Source organism: Myotis yumanensis, unplaced genomic scaffold, assembly GCF_028538775.1.
Source record: "Myotis yumanensis isolate MYYU_CA2020_CCGP unplaced genomic scaffold, mMyoYum1.0.hap1 SCAF_1, whole genome shotgun sequence".
NCBI classification, from domain to species: Eukaryota; Metazoa; Chordata; class Mammalia; order Chiroptera; family Vespertilionidae; genus Myotis; species Myotis yumanensis.
The window spans coordinates 52855096-52872361 of record NW_027223752.1 but is presented as its reverse complement, the minus strand read 5'-3'; the positions used below and the strand labels follow the sequence as shown (position 1 = coordinate 52872361).

General features: G+C 40.2%; 1 protein-coding gene across 2 annotated transcripts in view; it reads left to right on the top strand.

The window, feature by feature from the left end:
• APH1B (aph-1 homolog B, gamma-secretase subunit) overlaps positions 1-13999 on the top strand; it is a 38326-nt gene extending 24327 nt beyond the window's left edge. For both annotated transcript variants that reach the window (XM_070421409.1, XM_070421404.1), the window contains 2 exons: positions 5923-6050; positions 10728-13999. In XM_070421409.1, coding sequence (XP_070277510.1) covers positions 5923-6050; positions 10728-10895 — 296 coding nt within the window. In that variant the 3' untranslated portion in view covers positions 10896-13999. The remainder of the gene's footprint in view (positions 1-5922; positions 6051-10727) is intronic.
• Positions 14000-17266: the final 3267 nt, after the last annotated feature.

The window sequence follows — 17266 nt, the reverse complement described above, 5'->3', positions numbered from 1 at the left end:
TTCTGCCTTCACTCTGACTGGAGCTGCCTTCCACCTTCACTCGCTGCCCTCCTGTAGCTCACTCCACCCCCTGCCCCACCCCCCTCATAGCAGGTGTCTGGCCCCGCCCCTGCCCCCGGCCACTCAGTGCTTGCATACCTCCTCGACGCCCACAGGCCCGCCATCTTTGTTAATTTGCATAGTCGCTCCTGATTGGCTGTGGGCATTGTGGAGAGATGGTCAATTTACATATTTGTCTATTATTAGTGTAGATGTATGTTTTTATTACATCTGTCATGTAATAGTCTTTTTTCAAGCTGCTCAAATAACAGAATGGAAAATTGTACTTCTAGAAAGTCCTTTCACTAAACCGTGGCCTATTGTAGTCTCTAGTAGTCTGTGATATACTATCTAGTATGCAGAGCACAAGTAGCCCTCTCAGTTGATGCACTTCCATCCTTTCTGTTGCTCAGGTCAAAAACTTTGGAGTAATTCCCAACTCTTCCCTTTGTCTCCTAGCTCACATTCAGTCCAACTACAAATCTTATCTCTAATTTCTATTAAAATCTCACCCCAGTTCTTATGCGCTTGCTTTTGCTTTACATATGACAGGAGGAATAGATGGTTTGAGGGCTAGTTTGGAACAGGCATTTAAAGAAAAGTTAAATCTGATGGTGCTGAAACTATTCCAGACCTGAGATAAACATGGGAAAGTCCTAGTTAATTTCAAGAAGTCAATCAATGAAGCATGAATACAAAGTAATAGAATCCTGAGAGCCCACACTCACTGTCTGCTGCCAGATCCCAGGTTTCAGTGAGCACTACTTTAGACCCCATGCTCCCACTGGTGATGCCAGCCAATGAGTTTTGATGTGGTTTATTATGTAGCATTTTTGTGACAATAGCTGACTAATAGAGAGTTTCAAGTATTTTTAAATGTGTCACTTATGGAAAGAGTTGACTCATGATTCTTCAAGAGCTTTCCTAGGTCCTAGGCTTTCTTAGCACTATTGATATTTGGGGTCAGATAATACTTTGTTGTGGGGCTGTCTTGTGTATTGTAGGGTGTTCAACAGTACCCCTGGTTCTATCTACTATATGTCAGCGGCACCCCACCCCCAGTTGTGGCAACCAAAAATGTCTATAGACATTGACAAATGCCCCCTGGGGGCAAAATCATCCTAGCTGAGAATCACTGAGTTAGAAGGCAGATTTGGGTTCAGTTTGAGAATGAACATTCCTACAGTGACTGTTTTAATGAAACAAACTCCTAAAATGGAATCATTTGAAGTAGACCCTGGGGGATCTACTCGTCTAGATCAAACAACTTCTAGCTCACTCCACACTAATGAGCTAATTTGAGGAGAGAATTTCTTTATTTTCAACATTTGCCAGAGGGATTTTAAACATAAAATTATATCCTTGGCAGTCTTTTTGGCTCATAAACATACTTTGGGGGCATGTTCATAATATAAAATATTAACTGCTACTTAAACACCTGTAATCATTCAAATTGTTTTCAGGATGTCTCCTTTATGATCTAGTTGGTATTAAGAGACAATACTATGCCTTTCTTATGGACTATGTATTATGAGATGATTTTTAAAATGTCTCTTTAATCTTGGAGAATGTTATTTGACTAATAATATATGTACATCTATATTACAATAAAGTAGGTCATAAAATTCTCTTACATTTGTTAAAGCAAAGGTTTAAAGTTAAGTCCCTGTTACAGGAAAGGCATTTTCATTTAATTTAGTTTTGTGGCCTGACTTCTACTTGGGCTAGGTCATTAGAGATTGAATCCAGGGAGTTTTTGTAACCAAGAGGGATGGAGGAGTGTCACCGAAACTTGACACTCCAGACTCTTGTTTGGAAAAAGAAGTCTGAAGCCCATTGTTAGGCACATCCTTTCTGTGGCCGCCCTCACCCAGCAGCAGCCCTTGGCTCTTTCTGGCATGGTCAGAGATACTCCGAAGTTGTCAGGGGAGGCCAGAGGATAGCAACTTCTGTGCTGGCAGGATCCAGTAGTAGGATTAGTTGCTATCTTAGGTGATTGTCTTTGCAAGGGCAGAGAAGTAGAAATCAGGAATGAGAGAGAAAGGGGAAAATGAAGATATTTATGAATCTGTGTGCTAGAGTATTTGGGGTACATTCAGGAGTGATGAAAGAACCAAACAGCTAAATGTAACCTCTTAAAGATAACACTGAAACATTTTGCTTAGAAATAGGTTAGATTGAAATATTTTGTACCAAGAGAATTTGATTTTAAAAATTATCAGTACAGGAAGTCCATTATCAAACTAGACAGCTACAGTTTCACACATACAATATTAGAATTGTTTATCTTTTTATTAATGTTTCAAAATATTACAAATTATGGAAGCCCCTTTCATTAATCTGGATTATAAACTAATTTTTGATAATCTTATGGTTAATTTAGAGAATTTTTTTTTTACTTTTAAGAATATTAGAACAAAATAAATTTTAGGGCTAGATTCACTGAAGGAACTTTAGAATTTTATATTTAGGAACATGAAATGAGAAAGATTTTGTAATTAAATGATAGTACCCTATAGATACTCTTTGTAAATTTTCATTTCTAGTTGGAGTTAATTCCACTTACTAGAGAGAAGTATCAAATGTTATGTATGTATGTGGCAGAATAGTTTAGATATCCAGGTCTCTGTTTCTGTTGGACCTTGAACCAATTATGGGGAGAATAAACAATAAAATTCCAGTATTTTAAATAGCACATTGTAATAGTAAAGACTTATGATGACCAAGGGAGTCAGCCAGAAACTAGTGCTAGCTGAATAAATAAGCAGTCAAGTAGAAATGTATGTTGTTTTAATAATTGCCCAAGAGGTCAGATATTGTGTTAATAAGATAGTAAACAGTAAAGGTAGGGAGAGTTCCATGAGACTGTGTTTTTGTTTTGTTTTGTTTTAATATATTCTTATTGATTTCAGAGAGGGAGAGAGAGATAGAATGATGAGAGAGAATCATCGATTGACTGTTTTCTGTACGACCCCTTCTGGGGATGGAGCCCGAAACCCAGGCATGTGCCCAGACCAGGAATCAAACTGTACCTCCTGGTTTATAGGTCGATGCTTAACCACTGAGGAATACTGGCTAGGCGAGACTGTGTTTTGTGCACCATGATACCCCCAGTGCTTAGATCAGTGCCCGGCACAGACAGGCATAGATGTAGACTTTACTTTGGAGACAGGTCCAATCCATAAATGGTATTTTTTTTTGGCAGGAAAGGGCCTTGCAAACAGAAATGTGGGCCTAGAATTTGGAAGATAAGTCAGAGCTAAGGGTATCGTGAGGATCTTTGTCTGAAACTCACAGAAGAATGCTCTTTTGGATGAGAATGGACTGAAAATTCCCTAAGTTAGAGCATTTTCCAAGTAGCTGAACTCCAGGACTTGGAGGCATGATTGGCTGGTTCAATGTTCGTGGTAACGCATAGACAGAAGAGCAAACATAAGCTGACAAATAGATGACATATTTATGGTGCCATTGGTTTCTCTTGCCATTGGATTGACATCTAGGTTTTAGAAAAACCTTAGAGTGTGAACATTGGTGCTATTTCCAAGTGTAGTTTCTACACTGTCTTTTCTGATATAGTAAACTTAACTCCTGAGTGTCTTCAGTGGTATCAACTCTGCACCATCACTTCACCAGACATCTATCTTCAGGGCAGCTTCCCTTTCCAAGATCATCACTGGGGTTAAAATACATCATTTTAGTTTAGTCAACCTTGTCCTCAGAGTAAAAAATCCCCCTTCTACTTTAGTTAAAGTATTTACCATCATTTACAGAAAGGATGGCACACTATCACTAGATGTAACAACTTGCTTTTCTCAAACCACAACTGTTAGGTCTTTTTAATATTGTTTTGTGTGAGTTTTACTTTGTATAAGCGAAATAATAGTCATTTTTCCACAATATTTTTCCCTCCACTCAGCATTATATTCTTGAGATCATTTATATTATAGATTATATATGTGTGAATATATAGTACTACAGTCTATGTTTTCTGGTAATGATGGACATTTTTTGTTACTACAAAGAGTGCTGATGTAAATAGTTTATATATATATCCTTGTGCAAATATATGAGAGTTCTCTAGATCAGTGGTTCTCAAACTTGACTGCATCAGAATCAACTGAAGGGCTATTTAAACAGATTGCTGGGCTCATTGTGTCTAATCCTGGACGTTTGGTGGGGGTCCCAAAAATTTGCATTGCTTTTTTGTTTGTTTGTATGTTTGTTTGTTTTGTTAATCCTCACCAGAGGATATTGTGCCATTGATTTTTAGAGAGATTGGTAGGGATGGGGGAGGCAGGGAGAGAAACATTGATGTGAGACACATTGATTGGTTGCCTCCCGAATACGCCCCAATAAGGGCTTAGGATTCAACCTTCAACCCAGGTACATTCCCTTGACTGGGAATCGAACCCAAGACCCTTCAGTGCACAGGCTGATGCTCTAACCACTTAGCAACACTGACCAGGGCCCAAGAGGTTGGATTTCTAATAAGTTCTCAGGTGCTAGTGATCTATTGATTCAAGAACTAACTGCTTCAGAGTTCAGATCTAGCTGTGGAATTGCTGGAGTGAAAAAGAGTGCGCAAATTTTTAACTGTAGTAGGTAATGCTAGATTGTTTTCCTACCAGCAGTGTGAAAGAGAAGCATCAGACCTGGATTTTTGCCAGACTGGTAGGTGTTAATGGTGTCTTATTACATGGCCAAAAAAGGGAACTCTGTGTGCCTTTTCTTTTTTCATGTTAAAACTTTCAGAATATGTGGAACTTCACCTTTTAAAATGAAGAATGTTATCCAGGACACACACACCCACAATATTCCACAGGAAAAGCTGTATGTGCTCATCAGATTCAATTTCAGTTGCCTCAGAAGAATTTTAGATAATTATTGCAATGTTGAATATTTTTATTCTTCCATTTGGCCTTTAAAAAAAATCCAAGGAGAAATTGCACTTCAGTGAAAACTTGTTTAAAACAAAGATATTCCTGCCCTAGCTGGTTTAGCTCAGTGTTCAGAGCGTTGGCCTACAGACCAGAGTCCCGGGTTTGTTTCCGGTCAAGGGCATGTACCTGGGTTGCAGGCTCTTCCCTTGCCTGGGCCCTGGTCAGGGCTCATGCAGGAGGCAACCAATTGATGTGTTTCTCTCACATTGATGTTTCTCTCTGTATTTACCTCTCCCACTCTCCCTAAAAAAAAAAAAAAAAAAATCAATGGGAAAAAATCCTCAGGTGAGGATTAACAAAAACAAACAAACAAATAAATAAATAAAGATATTCCATTTAATTGAGAAAAGTGTCTCTTAATTAGTGTGGAAGGCTAATTTAGAAAAAGCTGATTAGATATCACAATAGTTTTATTGCATTCCTCAGAGAAACTTATTTTTTTTTTTGTTAATCCTCACCTGAGGATATTTTTCCATTGATTTTTAGAGAGAGTGGAAAGGAGGGGGAGAGAGAGAGAGAGAGAGAGAGAGAGAGAGAGAGAGAGAGAAACATTGATTGGTTGCTTCCCACACACGCCCCTTGGGATAGAGCCTGCAACTGAGGTATGTGCCCTTGACTGGAATTGAACCCGGGACCCTTTAGTGGCCTGGCCGACACTCTACCCACTAAGCCAATCTGGCTAGGAAGCCAGATTCAAGTTGACTTTTAACAGGTTCACATTCTAGAGAAGCTGCTGCAGAGCTGACCCCTGGTTTAGAAATGTTGTTTTCCAAGTTCCATTTGAGCGAATGTGTGTCCTGGTCCTGCTTCTGTCAGGTGGCAGTGAAGCTCCCCCAGTGGTGAGGACCCCCAAGAGCCTGTGTACCACGACCAGGTGAGGTGTTCGGTGGGCTTTGGCGTCTGCTGTTCGAATCCTGAGCACTAATGGGTGGCTGTCTTTCAGCTTTCATGACGCAGGTGATCATATTGCTGCACATGTTCTGGGGCATCATATTCTTTGATGGCTGTGAGAAGAAAAACTGGTACCTGCTTCTTGCAGTTATTCTGACCCACCTGCTGGTGTCAGCCCTGGTGAGTACGGCCACTGTGCTCAAACTGTTTTTTGGAGGTCAAGTCCACCTGTGTACAGTGGTAGATTCCAACCTAAATGAAGTACATGCTCATGGGAAAATGAGGAAATTCAGAAATGTTACTTGAAAGAATGGATGAATGATAGATAAATCATCTAAGTCTTACTACAGAAAGACAACTATTAATTTGTTGGTAGATCTCATTAAAGATGTTTCCCTAGTGTCTTTCTTTTTAATGGGTACAGTCAAACCTGAAATAGTCTTGAATTATGCTTTGTCGTGTAACACATCTTAAACAATCTCCATGTTCTTATAAATATTTTTAATACATAAATTTTAATGGCTTTATATCATCACAGAAAAATTGTATTATAGAATGCTTAATTGACTGATCCTTTCTGTTTCTACTTTTGGTTATTATAATGCTGTCTTGGACATCTTTGTACATGAAACTTTTAAAATATATTGTTCCAAGGAATGGAATTATAAGGTTAAATAGTATGAATATTTTTAAAGCCCTTGATGCAAATTGCTAAAATACTGCCCACGGAGTTGTATCATTTTTACTCTAACTGATCAATAACAAGAATGACCATTTCAATCCCTTCTCTCTGACATTATAATAGTGCCAATTTTCAAGAGAAATGTTTAAAAAGAAAACTTGACTAGATACATTTTTAAATAATTTTGAATGCCTTGGGCCTGGCTTTTATTATAGTTTGTCAGATATTTACATCAGAATCATTTCCATCACTGCCTTGTCCAGACCCTTATTATTTCTCATTTAAAGGATATAAAAGCTTTCTTCTGATGGTGTCCTGTCTTATGTTTCTCTCCTCCCCACCCATCTAGATTTGTACCAGGTTTTCTTATATTGGCCTCCTTGTCCTGACCCAGTCTTACTGACTCTCCTACCAGTGGTACAGGATACTAACGTTATCCATAATATGATGGCAACTGTGTAAAGTTAAATCTTCATGAGAGAAAAAAAAAAGATCAGAAAGAGAGTGTATTAAAATGTTAAATACATTTATCTCTGGGTGGATTCTTTTAACTCTTTATAGTTTTTGCCATGTTCTAAGTTTTTTTACAACATACATTTTATAACCAGAAAGGAAGTTACATGAAAAAGCAAATGTCCTTATGAATCCAATTGACCATTCATTTGACAAATAATTATTAAGTGCCTTCTATGTTCCAGGTACTGTTCTAGGTGAACAAAACAGTTTAGTGACCAAAACAAAGATCACTGCCTTTATAAGCTAGTAAGAAGGAAGGGGCAATAGGCAATAGACATAATGAGAAATTATATAGTATCTAGAAATCGGTAGGTACTGTGAAAGAAAGGAGAAGTGGAGCAGGTTAAAAGGGATCCAGAGTGTGGGAGGTGGAGGGATGGCGAATTTTTGAATTAGGTAGTCAGCATAGGCTTCAGTGTGAAGGTGACATTTGAGCAAAGACTTGAAGTAGAGGTGGTTCTGCAGCTGGTCTGGAGAAAGCATCCTGGACTGAACAGCCAGGGCAGGAGGTTGAGCATGTCTTCATATAGTTATTGGCCATTTGGATAATCCTTTTGTGAAGTGCCTGTTCCGGTCTTTTGCCCATCATTCTATTGGGTTGTCTGTTTTGTTTGGATTTTTTTTGGGGGGGGGGGGGTTCTTTATATATAGAATGTCCCAAAACTGTATACACACATTGAATTTGTATCAGGTTTTCTTATATTGGCCTCCTTGTCCTCTGAGCCAGTCTTACTGCCTCTCCTACCTAAAACCTTCCAGTGGTACAGGATGCTAACGTTACCCTTAATACAATGGCATCTGTGTAAAGTCAGATCTTCGCTTGGTAAAATATATTTAATTTTCAGAATTGATCTATCAGCTGTTAAAGAGTGTATACGTTTTTTTTGGGGGGGGGGGACATCCTGTACTCTTTAAAAGAGGGCTTTGTCAGGTGTATGCAATGCAGATAACTTCTTCTACAGTGTAGTTTGTCTTTATAGTCTCCTGATGTTGTCTTTTTATGAACAAAAGTTATTCAATGTAGTCTAATCAATTTTTTCTTTATGTTTTGCACTTAAAATTCAGTGGATTTGAGGTACAGAATTATTCTGAAGAATCCAGAAAATGTTCAATGCCTGCCATGCCCACAGATGCCTCTTGAGAAAAGCATTCTTTTTACATAGGTGCTACCTGCAAATCAGCTATTTCCCTGGCCAGAGCTTATAGGCAGTGTTGACACCTTAGCCAGGGACATGTGCAGGTCGGGTGAGTGAGGAAAGTGAGGAGCCTTGGAGGCACACCCCTAGCCTCTGATTCGCAGAAGTGTACGGTGACAAACTGGCCCAATCAGATCCTCCCTTTTGTTAAGTGCAAATGCTAGGCTAGATGCAAACCTATCTCCCCACCTGACCCTGGCCCAGCAGAGAATCCCTCCTCCTGTAAAGGTCAGTTCCTCCATTTGGGTTCTAGACCTAATTCTTTCCTACTGAAGACTTTGCTCCTTTGGCTGTCCTCTGTCCTCCTTCACCAGCCTTTCCATCTCTGTATCAGCTTACAGACATACCTTCATAAAACTTCATCATTGCCGTCTCCCCTCCCAGCACCACCCTCTTTTCCCCTGTCCCCCATCACAGCAAAACTTCTCAGAGTGATCCCCCCAGATTGTCTTCACCTCTCATACTTCTAGCCCAATCTAGTTTCTGCTCAACCACCCCTTTAAAACTGCACTTGTCAAGGTCAAAAAGGACCTCCGTTTCTCCAAATCTAATTGGCAATGTTCTTTTTTCATCTCAGCAACCTTTAAAAAGAGCTGACCACTTCTTTGAGACATTTTTCTATTCTGACTTCTGCATCACACTGTCCTGGTTTTCCTCTGACCCCACTGCTGGCTCTTCTCAGAGTCCTTGCTGACTCTTTTTTAATAAGTCAGGCCAATGGAGTGGTGTTGACACTTCCGATGTGTTCCTGTGATACCGAACAGCACAAACAATTCATAAATGTTCTCAGGGCTTGATCTTGACTTTTCTTTTTCCTTCTCTCTGCAATAGCTCCCTGGGTAACTTCATTCGTAGCCATGGTTTTAAATACCATCTATGGACTGTGCCTCTATATTCCTGTTTCTAACCCAGGCCTCTCCTCTCCCATACTCATATATCTAACTGCTTACATGACATCTGCCTTTTGAAATCTGACAGGCATGTCACCCTTAACATGTCCTGTTTGGACTAGATTCTCACCCACCACTCCAAGCTTGGTCTTCCTCAAGTCTTTGTTATCACATTAGATAGCACCACCATTTATCTAAAGCCAGAAACATGGCTCTCACTGTCCCTCACATTCCATCCATCAGCAAGTCAGTTCTTTTCATCCACTCTTCATCTCTACCTCCACCTAGTCTAACTCACCATCCTGTACTCTCCCGTCCAGTACAAAATCTTCCTCACTAGTCTCACTGCTTTCACCATCGCCTCCTTTAATCTTTCTCTGCAGTTTGAAAATCTAACTCAAGTCATTCAGCTCCCCTGCCGGAAACACTGTGACCCTCCATTGCACTGAGTGTAAAATCCACACTCCTTACCAACATGCCTTGTAGCTGGCTGCCCTCCTCTCTGACTCCATCTCTACACGTGATTAATATTGACTCTTCTCAGGGTCTCAGCTGTGCTGAGCTCCTTTTATTCCCTCCCTTAGTCTCCACAAGGCTGGCTCACTCCTCCTCCTGTGTGTGTCTCAGTTTAAATGCCACTTCCTCAGGGCCTTCCTTGACCACCCTAATGGATCACCTCGTTCTTACCTGTCCTGTCACCATCACAATGATAACTGTTCTGATCTGGTATTCATCACAGTTTGTAAATATGTAATTAATTTAGTTGTTTCTTCATTCATTACCTATCTCCCTTACAGTGTATGAACTCCGTCAGGATAGAAACTAGGGTCTTCACTATTGAGTAGCCCAGTACCTCTCAGCACCCTGTCAGTGTTTTTCAAATCAACTTTTGGGACCGACAGCAGTTGTGCAGCTGAAAAAGAGATGCTGCTGTTCCCTCATGTTCCCGCAAATACAAAGGACTCATACTGAAGTAATTTGGACTTGTCTGGCTTTCTTCCACATTCTAAGAACTAACTGGTTCTTGCACAGAAAGGATTATAAATGGGGCCCAGTTATATAACATGTATCGTCTGGTGGGTATTCCAGTAGGTTCTGGCTACTCATTACCTCCTAGGGTTGCCATTCGAATACAGCACAGCCCAGATCTATAGGCTAGAGCAGGGGTGGGCAAACTTTTTGACTCGAGGGCCACAATGGGTTCTTAAACTGGACCGGAGGGCCGGAACAAAAGCATGGATGGAGTGTTTGTGTGAACTAATATAAATTCAAAGTAAACATCATTACATAAAAGGGTACGGTCTTTTTTTTTTTAGTTTTATTCATTTCAAACGGGCCGGATCTGGCCCACGGGCCGTAGTTTGCCCATGGCTGGGCTAGTGTCTGCTGCCTAGGTTAATCCTTGTGTCTTTGTGGGTTCTGGTGCTCCCCAGGACAGGACATACATCGCATGTTTGGTGTTTAATAGCACCCCAGCTATTACAAGTATTTCCTGTTTCCCTTTGTGTTTGGTTATTTGCATGTTTAATATTCTAGCCATTATTACCCACGCTGGTTTATTTTTCCTTTGCAGACCTTCCTTAATCCTCAGTATGAAATAAGTCTGGTGTCAGCATATATGATCATGGTGCTCACTGGCATCTGGGCATTCTTCGTTGCTGGAGGCAGCCGCCGAAGCCTGAAACGATACCTACTCTGCCAAGACAAGAACTTCCTCCTCTACAGCCAGCGCTCCAGATAACCTCCCAGAGCCAGCACTCTCAAACAGTAAGCTGCATCTTTAGAGGAAGCATAACTGTGCCTTTTTCTAAATGTTTCTCTTCCTGGTGGAATTGACTGAAAAACAAAACTATCCAGCTGTGATATGGCTTTCATGCAGCAGCTCATCCTGCCTGCACATGAGAATGGCCTGGTGGGGAAACAAAGAGAACACTGGTTTCTGGGCTTCCCCCTCCAGGTGTAATTGGTCTGGGCATTTGGTGATTTTCAAAAGCTTCCTCGATGACTCTGATGTGCAGCCAAGTTGAGAACCATCAGTGTCCAAGTAGGAACTTGCTGAGACCACCAGAGTGAATAAGAACCCAGATGTTTAGCTGTCTCCTGACTCACCTTGTGCTGAATGGCAGGCAAGTCCTAGCCAGCCTTTGTCCTTTCCAGTTCTGAAGTCACAAAAGGCCATGAACTGTTTCATGTACTTCACTAGTACCCTGTCTTATGAGAACATGGTAGGCTGTGCTTCTAAATGCAATAATACATTGCACTGGAGCACTATGATAATTTAGCCAAAGTAAGCTATTGACTAACAAGCTATTTTAGTCTGTAGTTTTTCCATTCTAGATTTTGCTTTCTGAGGCGTTACATTGTTTTTGAGCATAGATTCAGTTTAACTAAAAACCCAATCATTTTCTGACTTCCTGGGAAGGTATTCTGAAACCAGGAATTTTCATGTAATTCTTTGAGTCTTTCCTGAGGGTAAGGCTTTTCCCGGGCCCGCAGCACAGCGGACTGCTGGTTGCTGGGCTGGTTGAGGTGAATCCCATTGTCTGCCTCTGAGCAGCGTGGAGGCTGCTGAGCGATGTCCCTGCGCCAGGTTCTGGAACTGGAGGAAGTGTATGAGGAAAACAAACCAAGAGGGTGGTGTGGACACGGTTCGCTCCTGTGGAACTAACCAGCACTTGCCCTGAATGGTGTAGTGGAAAATTGGAAATACGTTTTCAACTGCCAAATTCATGCTTTTACACAATCTGTCTAATCTGTAGATCTAAATGTCTCTGAGTTTTGGTAGCAGATACATACCTCCATTTATAGGAATACCCAAGGTGTTTGTTCAGCTTCTAAACAACGCTTTTGATTTCCTTTATAAAGAGAAAATGCCAGTGAATTGTGCCTTTACTCGCTTGAAATGGTTTCCAGTTGGTGGCTTTTAGGAAGCTTATGGTGTGAAATGGAGATTTCCTACACATTAAAGTGATAACCTCAGCGAATCCCATATGTGCCGCAGACCATCCAAATGAAACAGGAGCAGCAGTGGCGGGGCTCACCAGTGATAGGACGTATGGAAGAACTGGATAAACTGTAATGGGGAAAGAGTCATGAACATGTGCAAAATGGAAATGTGGCCAGTATTTTGGGCTGCCACTCACCATCATTCTGGGAACCAGAACCTTACCGTTGAACTAGAACTTTTGCAGTGAAATTCCCTCCTGTGTTTAAATGACTAGAATTTCTCAGTCTAGGGACTCAAGAGCAGTTGTATTTCTAGCAAGGCTACAGTCTTGCTAGAAACAACAATTGCTTAGTCCCCTAAACAATTACAGTTATTCTCCTAAAGTCTACTTCAGTCCTAAGACCAATGGTTCTGCTGGAGTTTGCAATTTTCCACCTTACTACGAGATTTCCCTTAGACTAGAAGAGTCATAGGAAAAGCAAGAGATGTAGAGACCAAACAGTGAAATTTACCGTGCAGAGTTGAGGGGAACAAGATTCCCACTGAGTTGAGCTTTATTCCTATTGGAACATGGTATTTTTTGGTGAACACAATAAGAAAAATACATAGTTGGTTATTGCTATGGACTTAAAAATCTCTTAAATGGTTAGGCTGATAAAGTGTTTGCTGGTCCGTAAAGTGTAGAAAACTCTGAGAATGTTAATATTATTCATACTTGATCTCTGAGGATGTCCTCTGTGCATTGATAGTTTCATATTAAAGAAGCTGAGATATTGTAAAATCTCACTTATAAAAACTTCTCAGGTGAGAAGAAAATTTTCTTTGATGGTGAGACTGTTGTCTTAGTTCAGGAAGTTATTTAATAGTCCTTGATTACCTATGAATAAAGGAACTTGTAATCCCGGTTTCTCGTAGAATGTGAGCATTGTCATAGTTAGCTTCAGCACTGTTGTTGCAAATAGCCTCAGAGCCTTGCTTTGCCTAATGCCAAGAAAGCCCAGAGGGAGTGTACGGTCTTCCTCTGTTGCTGTATATATATTAAGATGCAATTTTTAAAAAATTGTTATCTATAATGAGCTTTTTGAACCCTGATAGTATTTGGAGAGAGGGAGGTGGTGTTGATGTCAAATGTTCTCCACACAGAGCTTCCTCAGTTTGGAGGGGCATGTAGTGGACCTTGAAATGTGACTCGTGTTGCCGCTCTTGAATATGTTGCCATGTGAATAATAGAGATTGATTTTGCTGCTCTCTATACATTTGTATTTATTTTTAATTCATTTAAATTAGTCTTAGTAACTGGAGAAGTTCTGTTACCTCAATCCTGGCCTGCCTGTCTGGCAGGATAGCCTCTTTTAGTGCATCATAATGAAAACATGGCTGAAAGGAATAAATGGTGATATCTGCAGACTGCATAGAAAATAGCTTTTGTTCCCAACGTTAGTATCTCTATTCTCAAGCACATTTAAGTGTTTGCTGAGAGTGTCAGATTCATTCATAAATGCTAGGTGTTCTTATCCATAGAGTTGATAGCACTCTCAAGCACTTCTTGAGAGTTCTAGTTTTTTGTTAGCTGTGTTTTTCCTGGTCCCCACCATTCCTGACTCCAAGTAGACAGAGTACATGTCACAACAAAACAATTTTAAAGTGCTTTGCTTAGAGCACTTTGTTTATTATTGCAATGTTTACATTTCTCATTTTATAAAAGGCTTTTTACTTCATTCTATTAAATATTAGTGTTTAGAGAGGTGGATATTATCTCTATGTACAATAGGCATCATTTAATATGTTATACTGTTATATACACTTGCAATATCAGACCTTGCAGTCAGTACACAATGCAGTAGACTCTTTCCAGACCTGTATTTTTCAGTGAACAATAAAAAGATTGTTTGGCACTATTCATTCTCCATGTGTCCTCTTTTTTTTGGAATAATGTATCCTTTGGTATCTATTATTACAGTTTTTGTCCTTTATAAAACTTGGCTGTACATTCTGTTGTTTATGACTGTCAGCTCTGAGACTTTTTTTTGAAAGATAAGTCTTTGTTATCTGGTTTAAAATCATAAGGCCTATTTCATCTCTGTGTGTCCAGAAGCAGTTTGGTGCATAGAAGTTCCTTGAGATGTGGAGGAGAGTCCTCCAAGGTCCTGGAACCTCACCTTGAAAACTATAATTGTAAAATAGTGAATTTATAAAATACCATGTAATTGTGGCTAAAGATGGGAGTTGATTGACGAGAGTGCAATTTAGTTTCTACCCAGTGACCATGAGCGGCCTACACAGTCCTTTTTCCCCTTCGCCTTGGTGAGGAGACAGTGCAGCTAAGAGGTCGAGCTTGGCCTTTGCCATCAGAAAGGCTGCACAGAGATTTTTGTGCTGAAACAGAAAACCAGGTGGTGCCTGTTCACTCTGGTTTGAAATGAGGCTCCACGTTTATGTTGACTGTGTTATTAGATGAAATATCCCCAGGGACCAAGGGCTCTTTGCTCCTAACTTGTAAGCCAGGGGACAGGGGGCGGGGTGTGCATTCCTCAGGTAACAGACCAGATTTGTGTACAATTTTGTCGGCCTTTCCACACTGAAATTGTGGCTCTAGTTTAATTGCTATTTCTGGTATTTAGTTGGGACAGGGATTTCCCTGTGACCAGCCTCAACACATGAGAAACCTCCAAAGGAAAGAAGTGTATATTTACCTTCACCTCATTGAAAATGCTAAATAGAAGGAACAACTCAACTGGCTTATGGTCTCAGTCTCAGTAAAAGAATTGGGGGGTTGACACACTGTAAGGCAAGCATGTCAAACCCAAAGGCTAACATGGGCCAAATAAACGAGGCATGCAGTCTACTAGTAAGGTGACCATAATAGACTATGAGCCCTGAGCAGGTCCTGGCTTCAAGGCTCAGTAACGTGCAGGTGGTACTTGTTGCTTAAGTGTGGACGACTGTAAACCCTGCTTCTTCTACCAGAAGTAAAACCATATGTTTTCAGTGCTTGAGCACAGAGATGGGGTTTACAGTTTTAACCAGGGCTTACCATGCACAGACAAAGGATGACAAAGAAAATAACAGGTGGTAGAGATCTTTGTCCTTGTGGAACATTTAATCTAACTGCCCAGATTAAAACACATAAGTATTACTTTAAGGCAACTACAAAATGCACTACAAATTTTGAAATAATATAGAAGAGCTCCAATACATAAGATGGTATTAAAATTTAGGAGTGGATGAAGGGCACCTGGGTAATGGATGTAGATCAAGGGGAAAGGTGGGAACTGAGGACAACTCTGGCTGCTCCAATTGAGAGGGTGGAAAGGGGAGGTGGACTTGTCACTGAGGAAAGAAGGAAAACCAGGAAAGTTTGGTGGCCTGAGAACCAGGGCAAAGTATGTGAAATGATGCTAAATAATGAATAAGGTGAGGAGTAAGAATTGGTGGTTGCATATGAAGATATGGATTTGCTGGGTGACATTGATAAAAGCAATTTCAATGTGGGGACAAATAGCTAAATGGAGTGGATTATAGAGAGTGGGAGATAAGGAAGTAGGCACAGTATATAGAGTACAGATAACCATATAATTATAGTAGAGGTATGATAGCCTGAGGAGGATGTGGGGACAAGAGAGGGTGTCTTTTCTTTCTTTCTTTCTTTCTTTCTTTCTTTCTTTCTTTCTTTCTTTCTTTCTCTCTCTCTCTCTCTCTCTCTCTCTCTCTCTCTCTCTCTTTCTTTCTTTCTTTCCTCCCCTTCCTCCCCTTCCTCCCCTTCCTTCCCTTCTTCCCCTTCCTCCCTCCTTCCCTCCTTTCCCTCCTTCCCTCCTTTCCTTCCTTCCTTCCTTCCTTCCTTCCTTCCTTCCTTCCTTCCTTCCTTCTTTCCTTCCTTCCTATACTATAACAGTATAACAGCGTGTTTGTATGAAGATAGGAATGACTCAGTGGAAAAAGAATAATTGATGATGCAGGAGAGAGTGAAGATACTTGTCAACGCAAAGTGCCTAAGGAAGGAATAGAGTGGAACATTTTGAGCATTAAATGCTTATTAGGTAAGTAAAAATGTTTAAAATCAATGACTTAAGCTTCTACTTAAGAAACCAGAAAAAAAGGATCAGGCAATAAATAAATAAATAAATAAATTTTTTTTAAAAAAGAGGAGCAGGCAACAGCTAAAACAAGTAGAAGAAAGGAAGTAATGAAGAAAATAGCAAAAATCAGCTAGAAAGCAGAAAAACAACAGAAGAAATCAATAAAACAAAAATCTGGTTCTTTGAGAAAAATCAATATACTTGATAAAGCTCTGGCCAGATTGATAAGGGGAAAAGAAGGCACCAATTAAGGATATCAGGAGTGGGAAGAGATATCACCACAGATCTTATATCTACACTAATAAAAGAGAAACATATAAATTGGTGTCATTCTGCCTCGCCCACCAGCCAATCAGAGTGACTATGCAAATTAACCCAACAAAGATGGCAGTTAATTTGCATATGCAGGCACAGAGTGAAGACTGAAAACTGAAGAGGTTTGGTCCAGCTGTAGCCGCAGCGGAGAAGCCAAGCCTTGCTGTGGCCCAAGGGGAGAAGCCTAGCCTTGAGGCTTTGTTTCTCCGCAATGGCTGCGGCTGGACCAAAGGCCTGGGTCCCAGGTGCCGGAGGAAAACCAGTGCCAGCAGCCAGGGGAAGGAAGGCCTATTGCACGAATCTTCGTGCAATGGGCTTCTAGTTATTAAATAAAAAGGGAATATTATAAAAAAAATTAAAGCTAATAAATTAAACACTTAGATGAAATGGACAAATATCTATTACTAATATACATACAAAAGTCATCAACAATGTTTTAGCAAATTGAATCCAGTAATATATAAAAGGTATAGTACATATGACCAAGTGGAGTTTATCCCAATAATACAAGATTGTTTTAACATACAAATATCATTCAGTTCACCATAATAACAGACTAAAACAAACAGGATCACATCAATAGATGCAGAAAAGTTTTAAACAAAATCTAACACCCATTTTTTATTTTAAAAAAAATTCTCAGCGAACTGGGAATATAATAAAAAAGAATTTCTCTAACCTGAAAAGGGGACATCTATGTAAAACCTACAGCTAACGCCATACTTAAAACGATAAAAGAGTGAATGTCTTCTCTACTAAGATTAGAAACAAGGA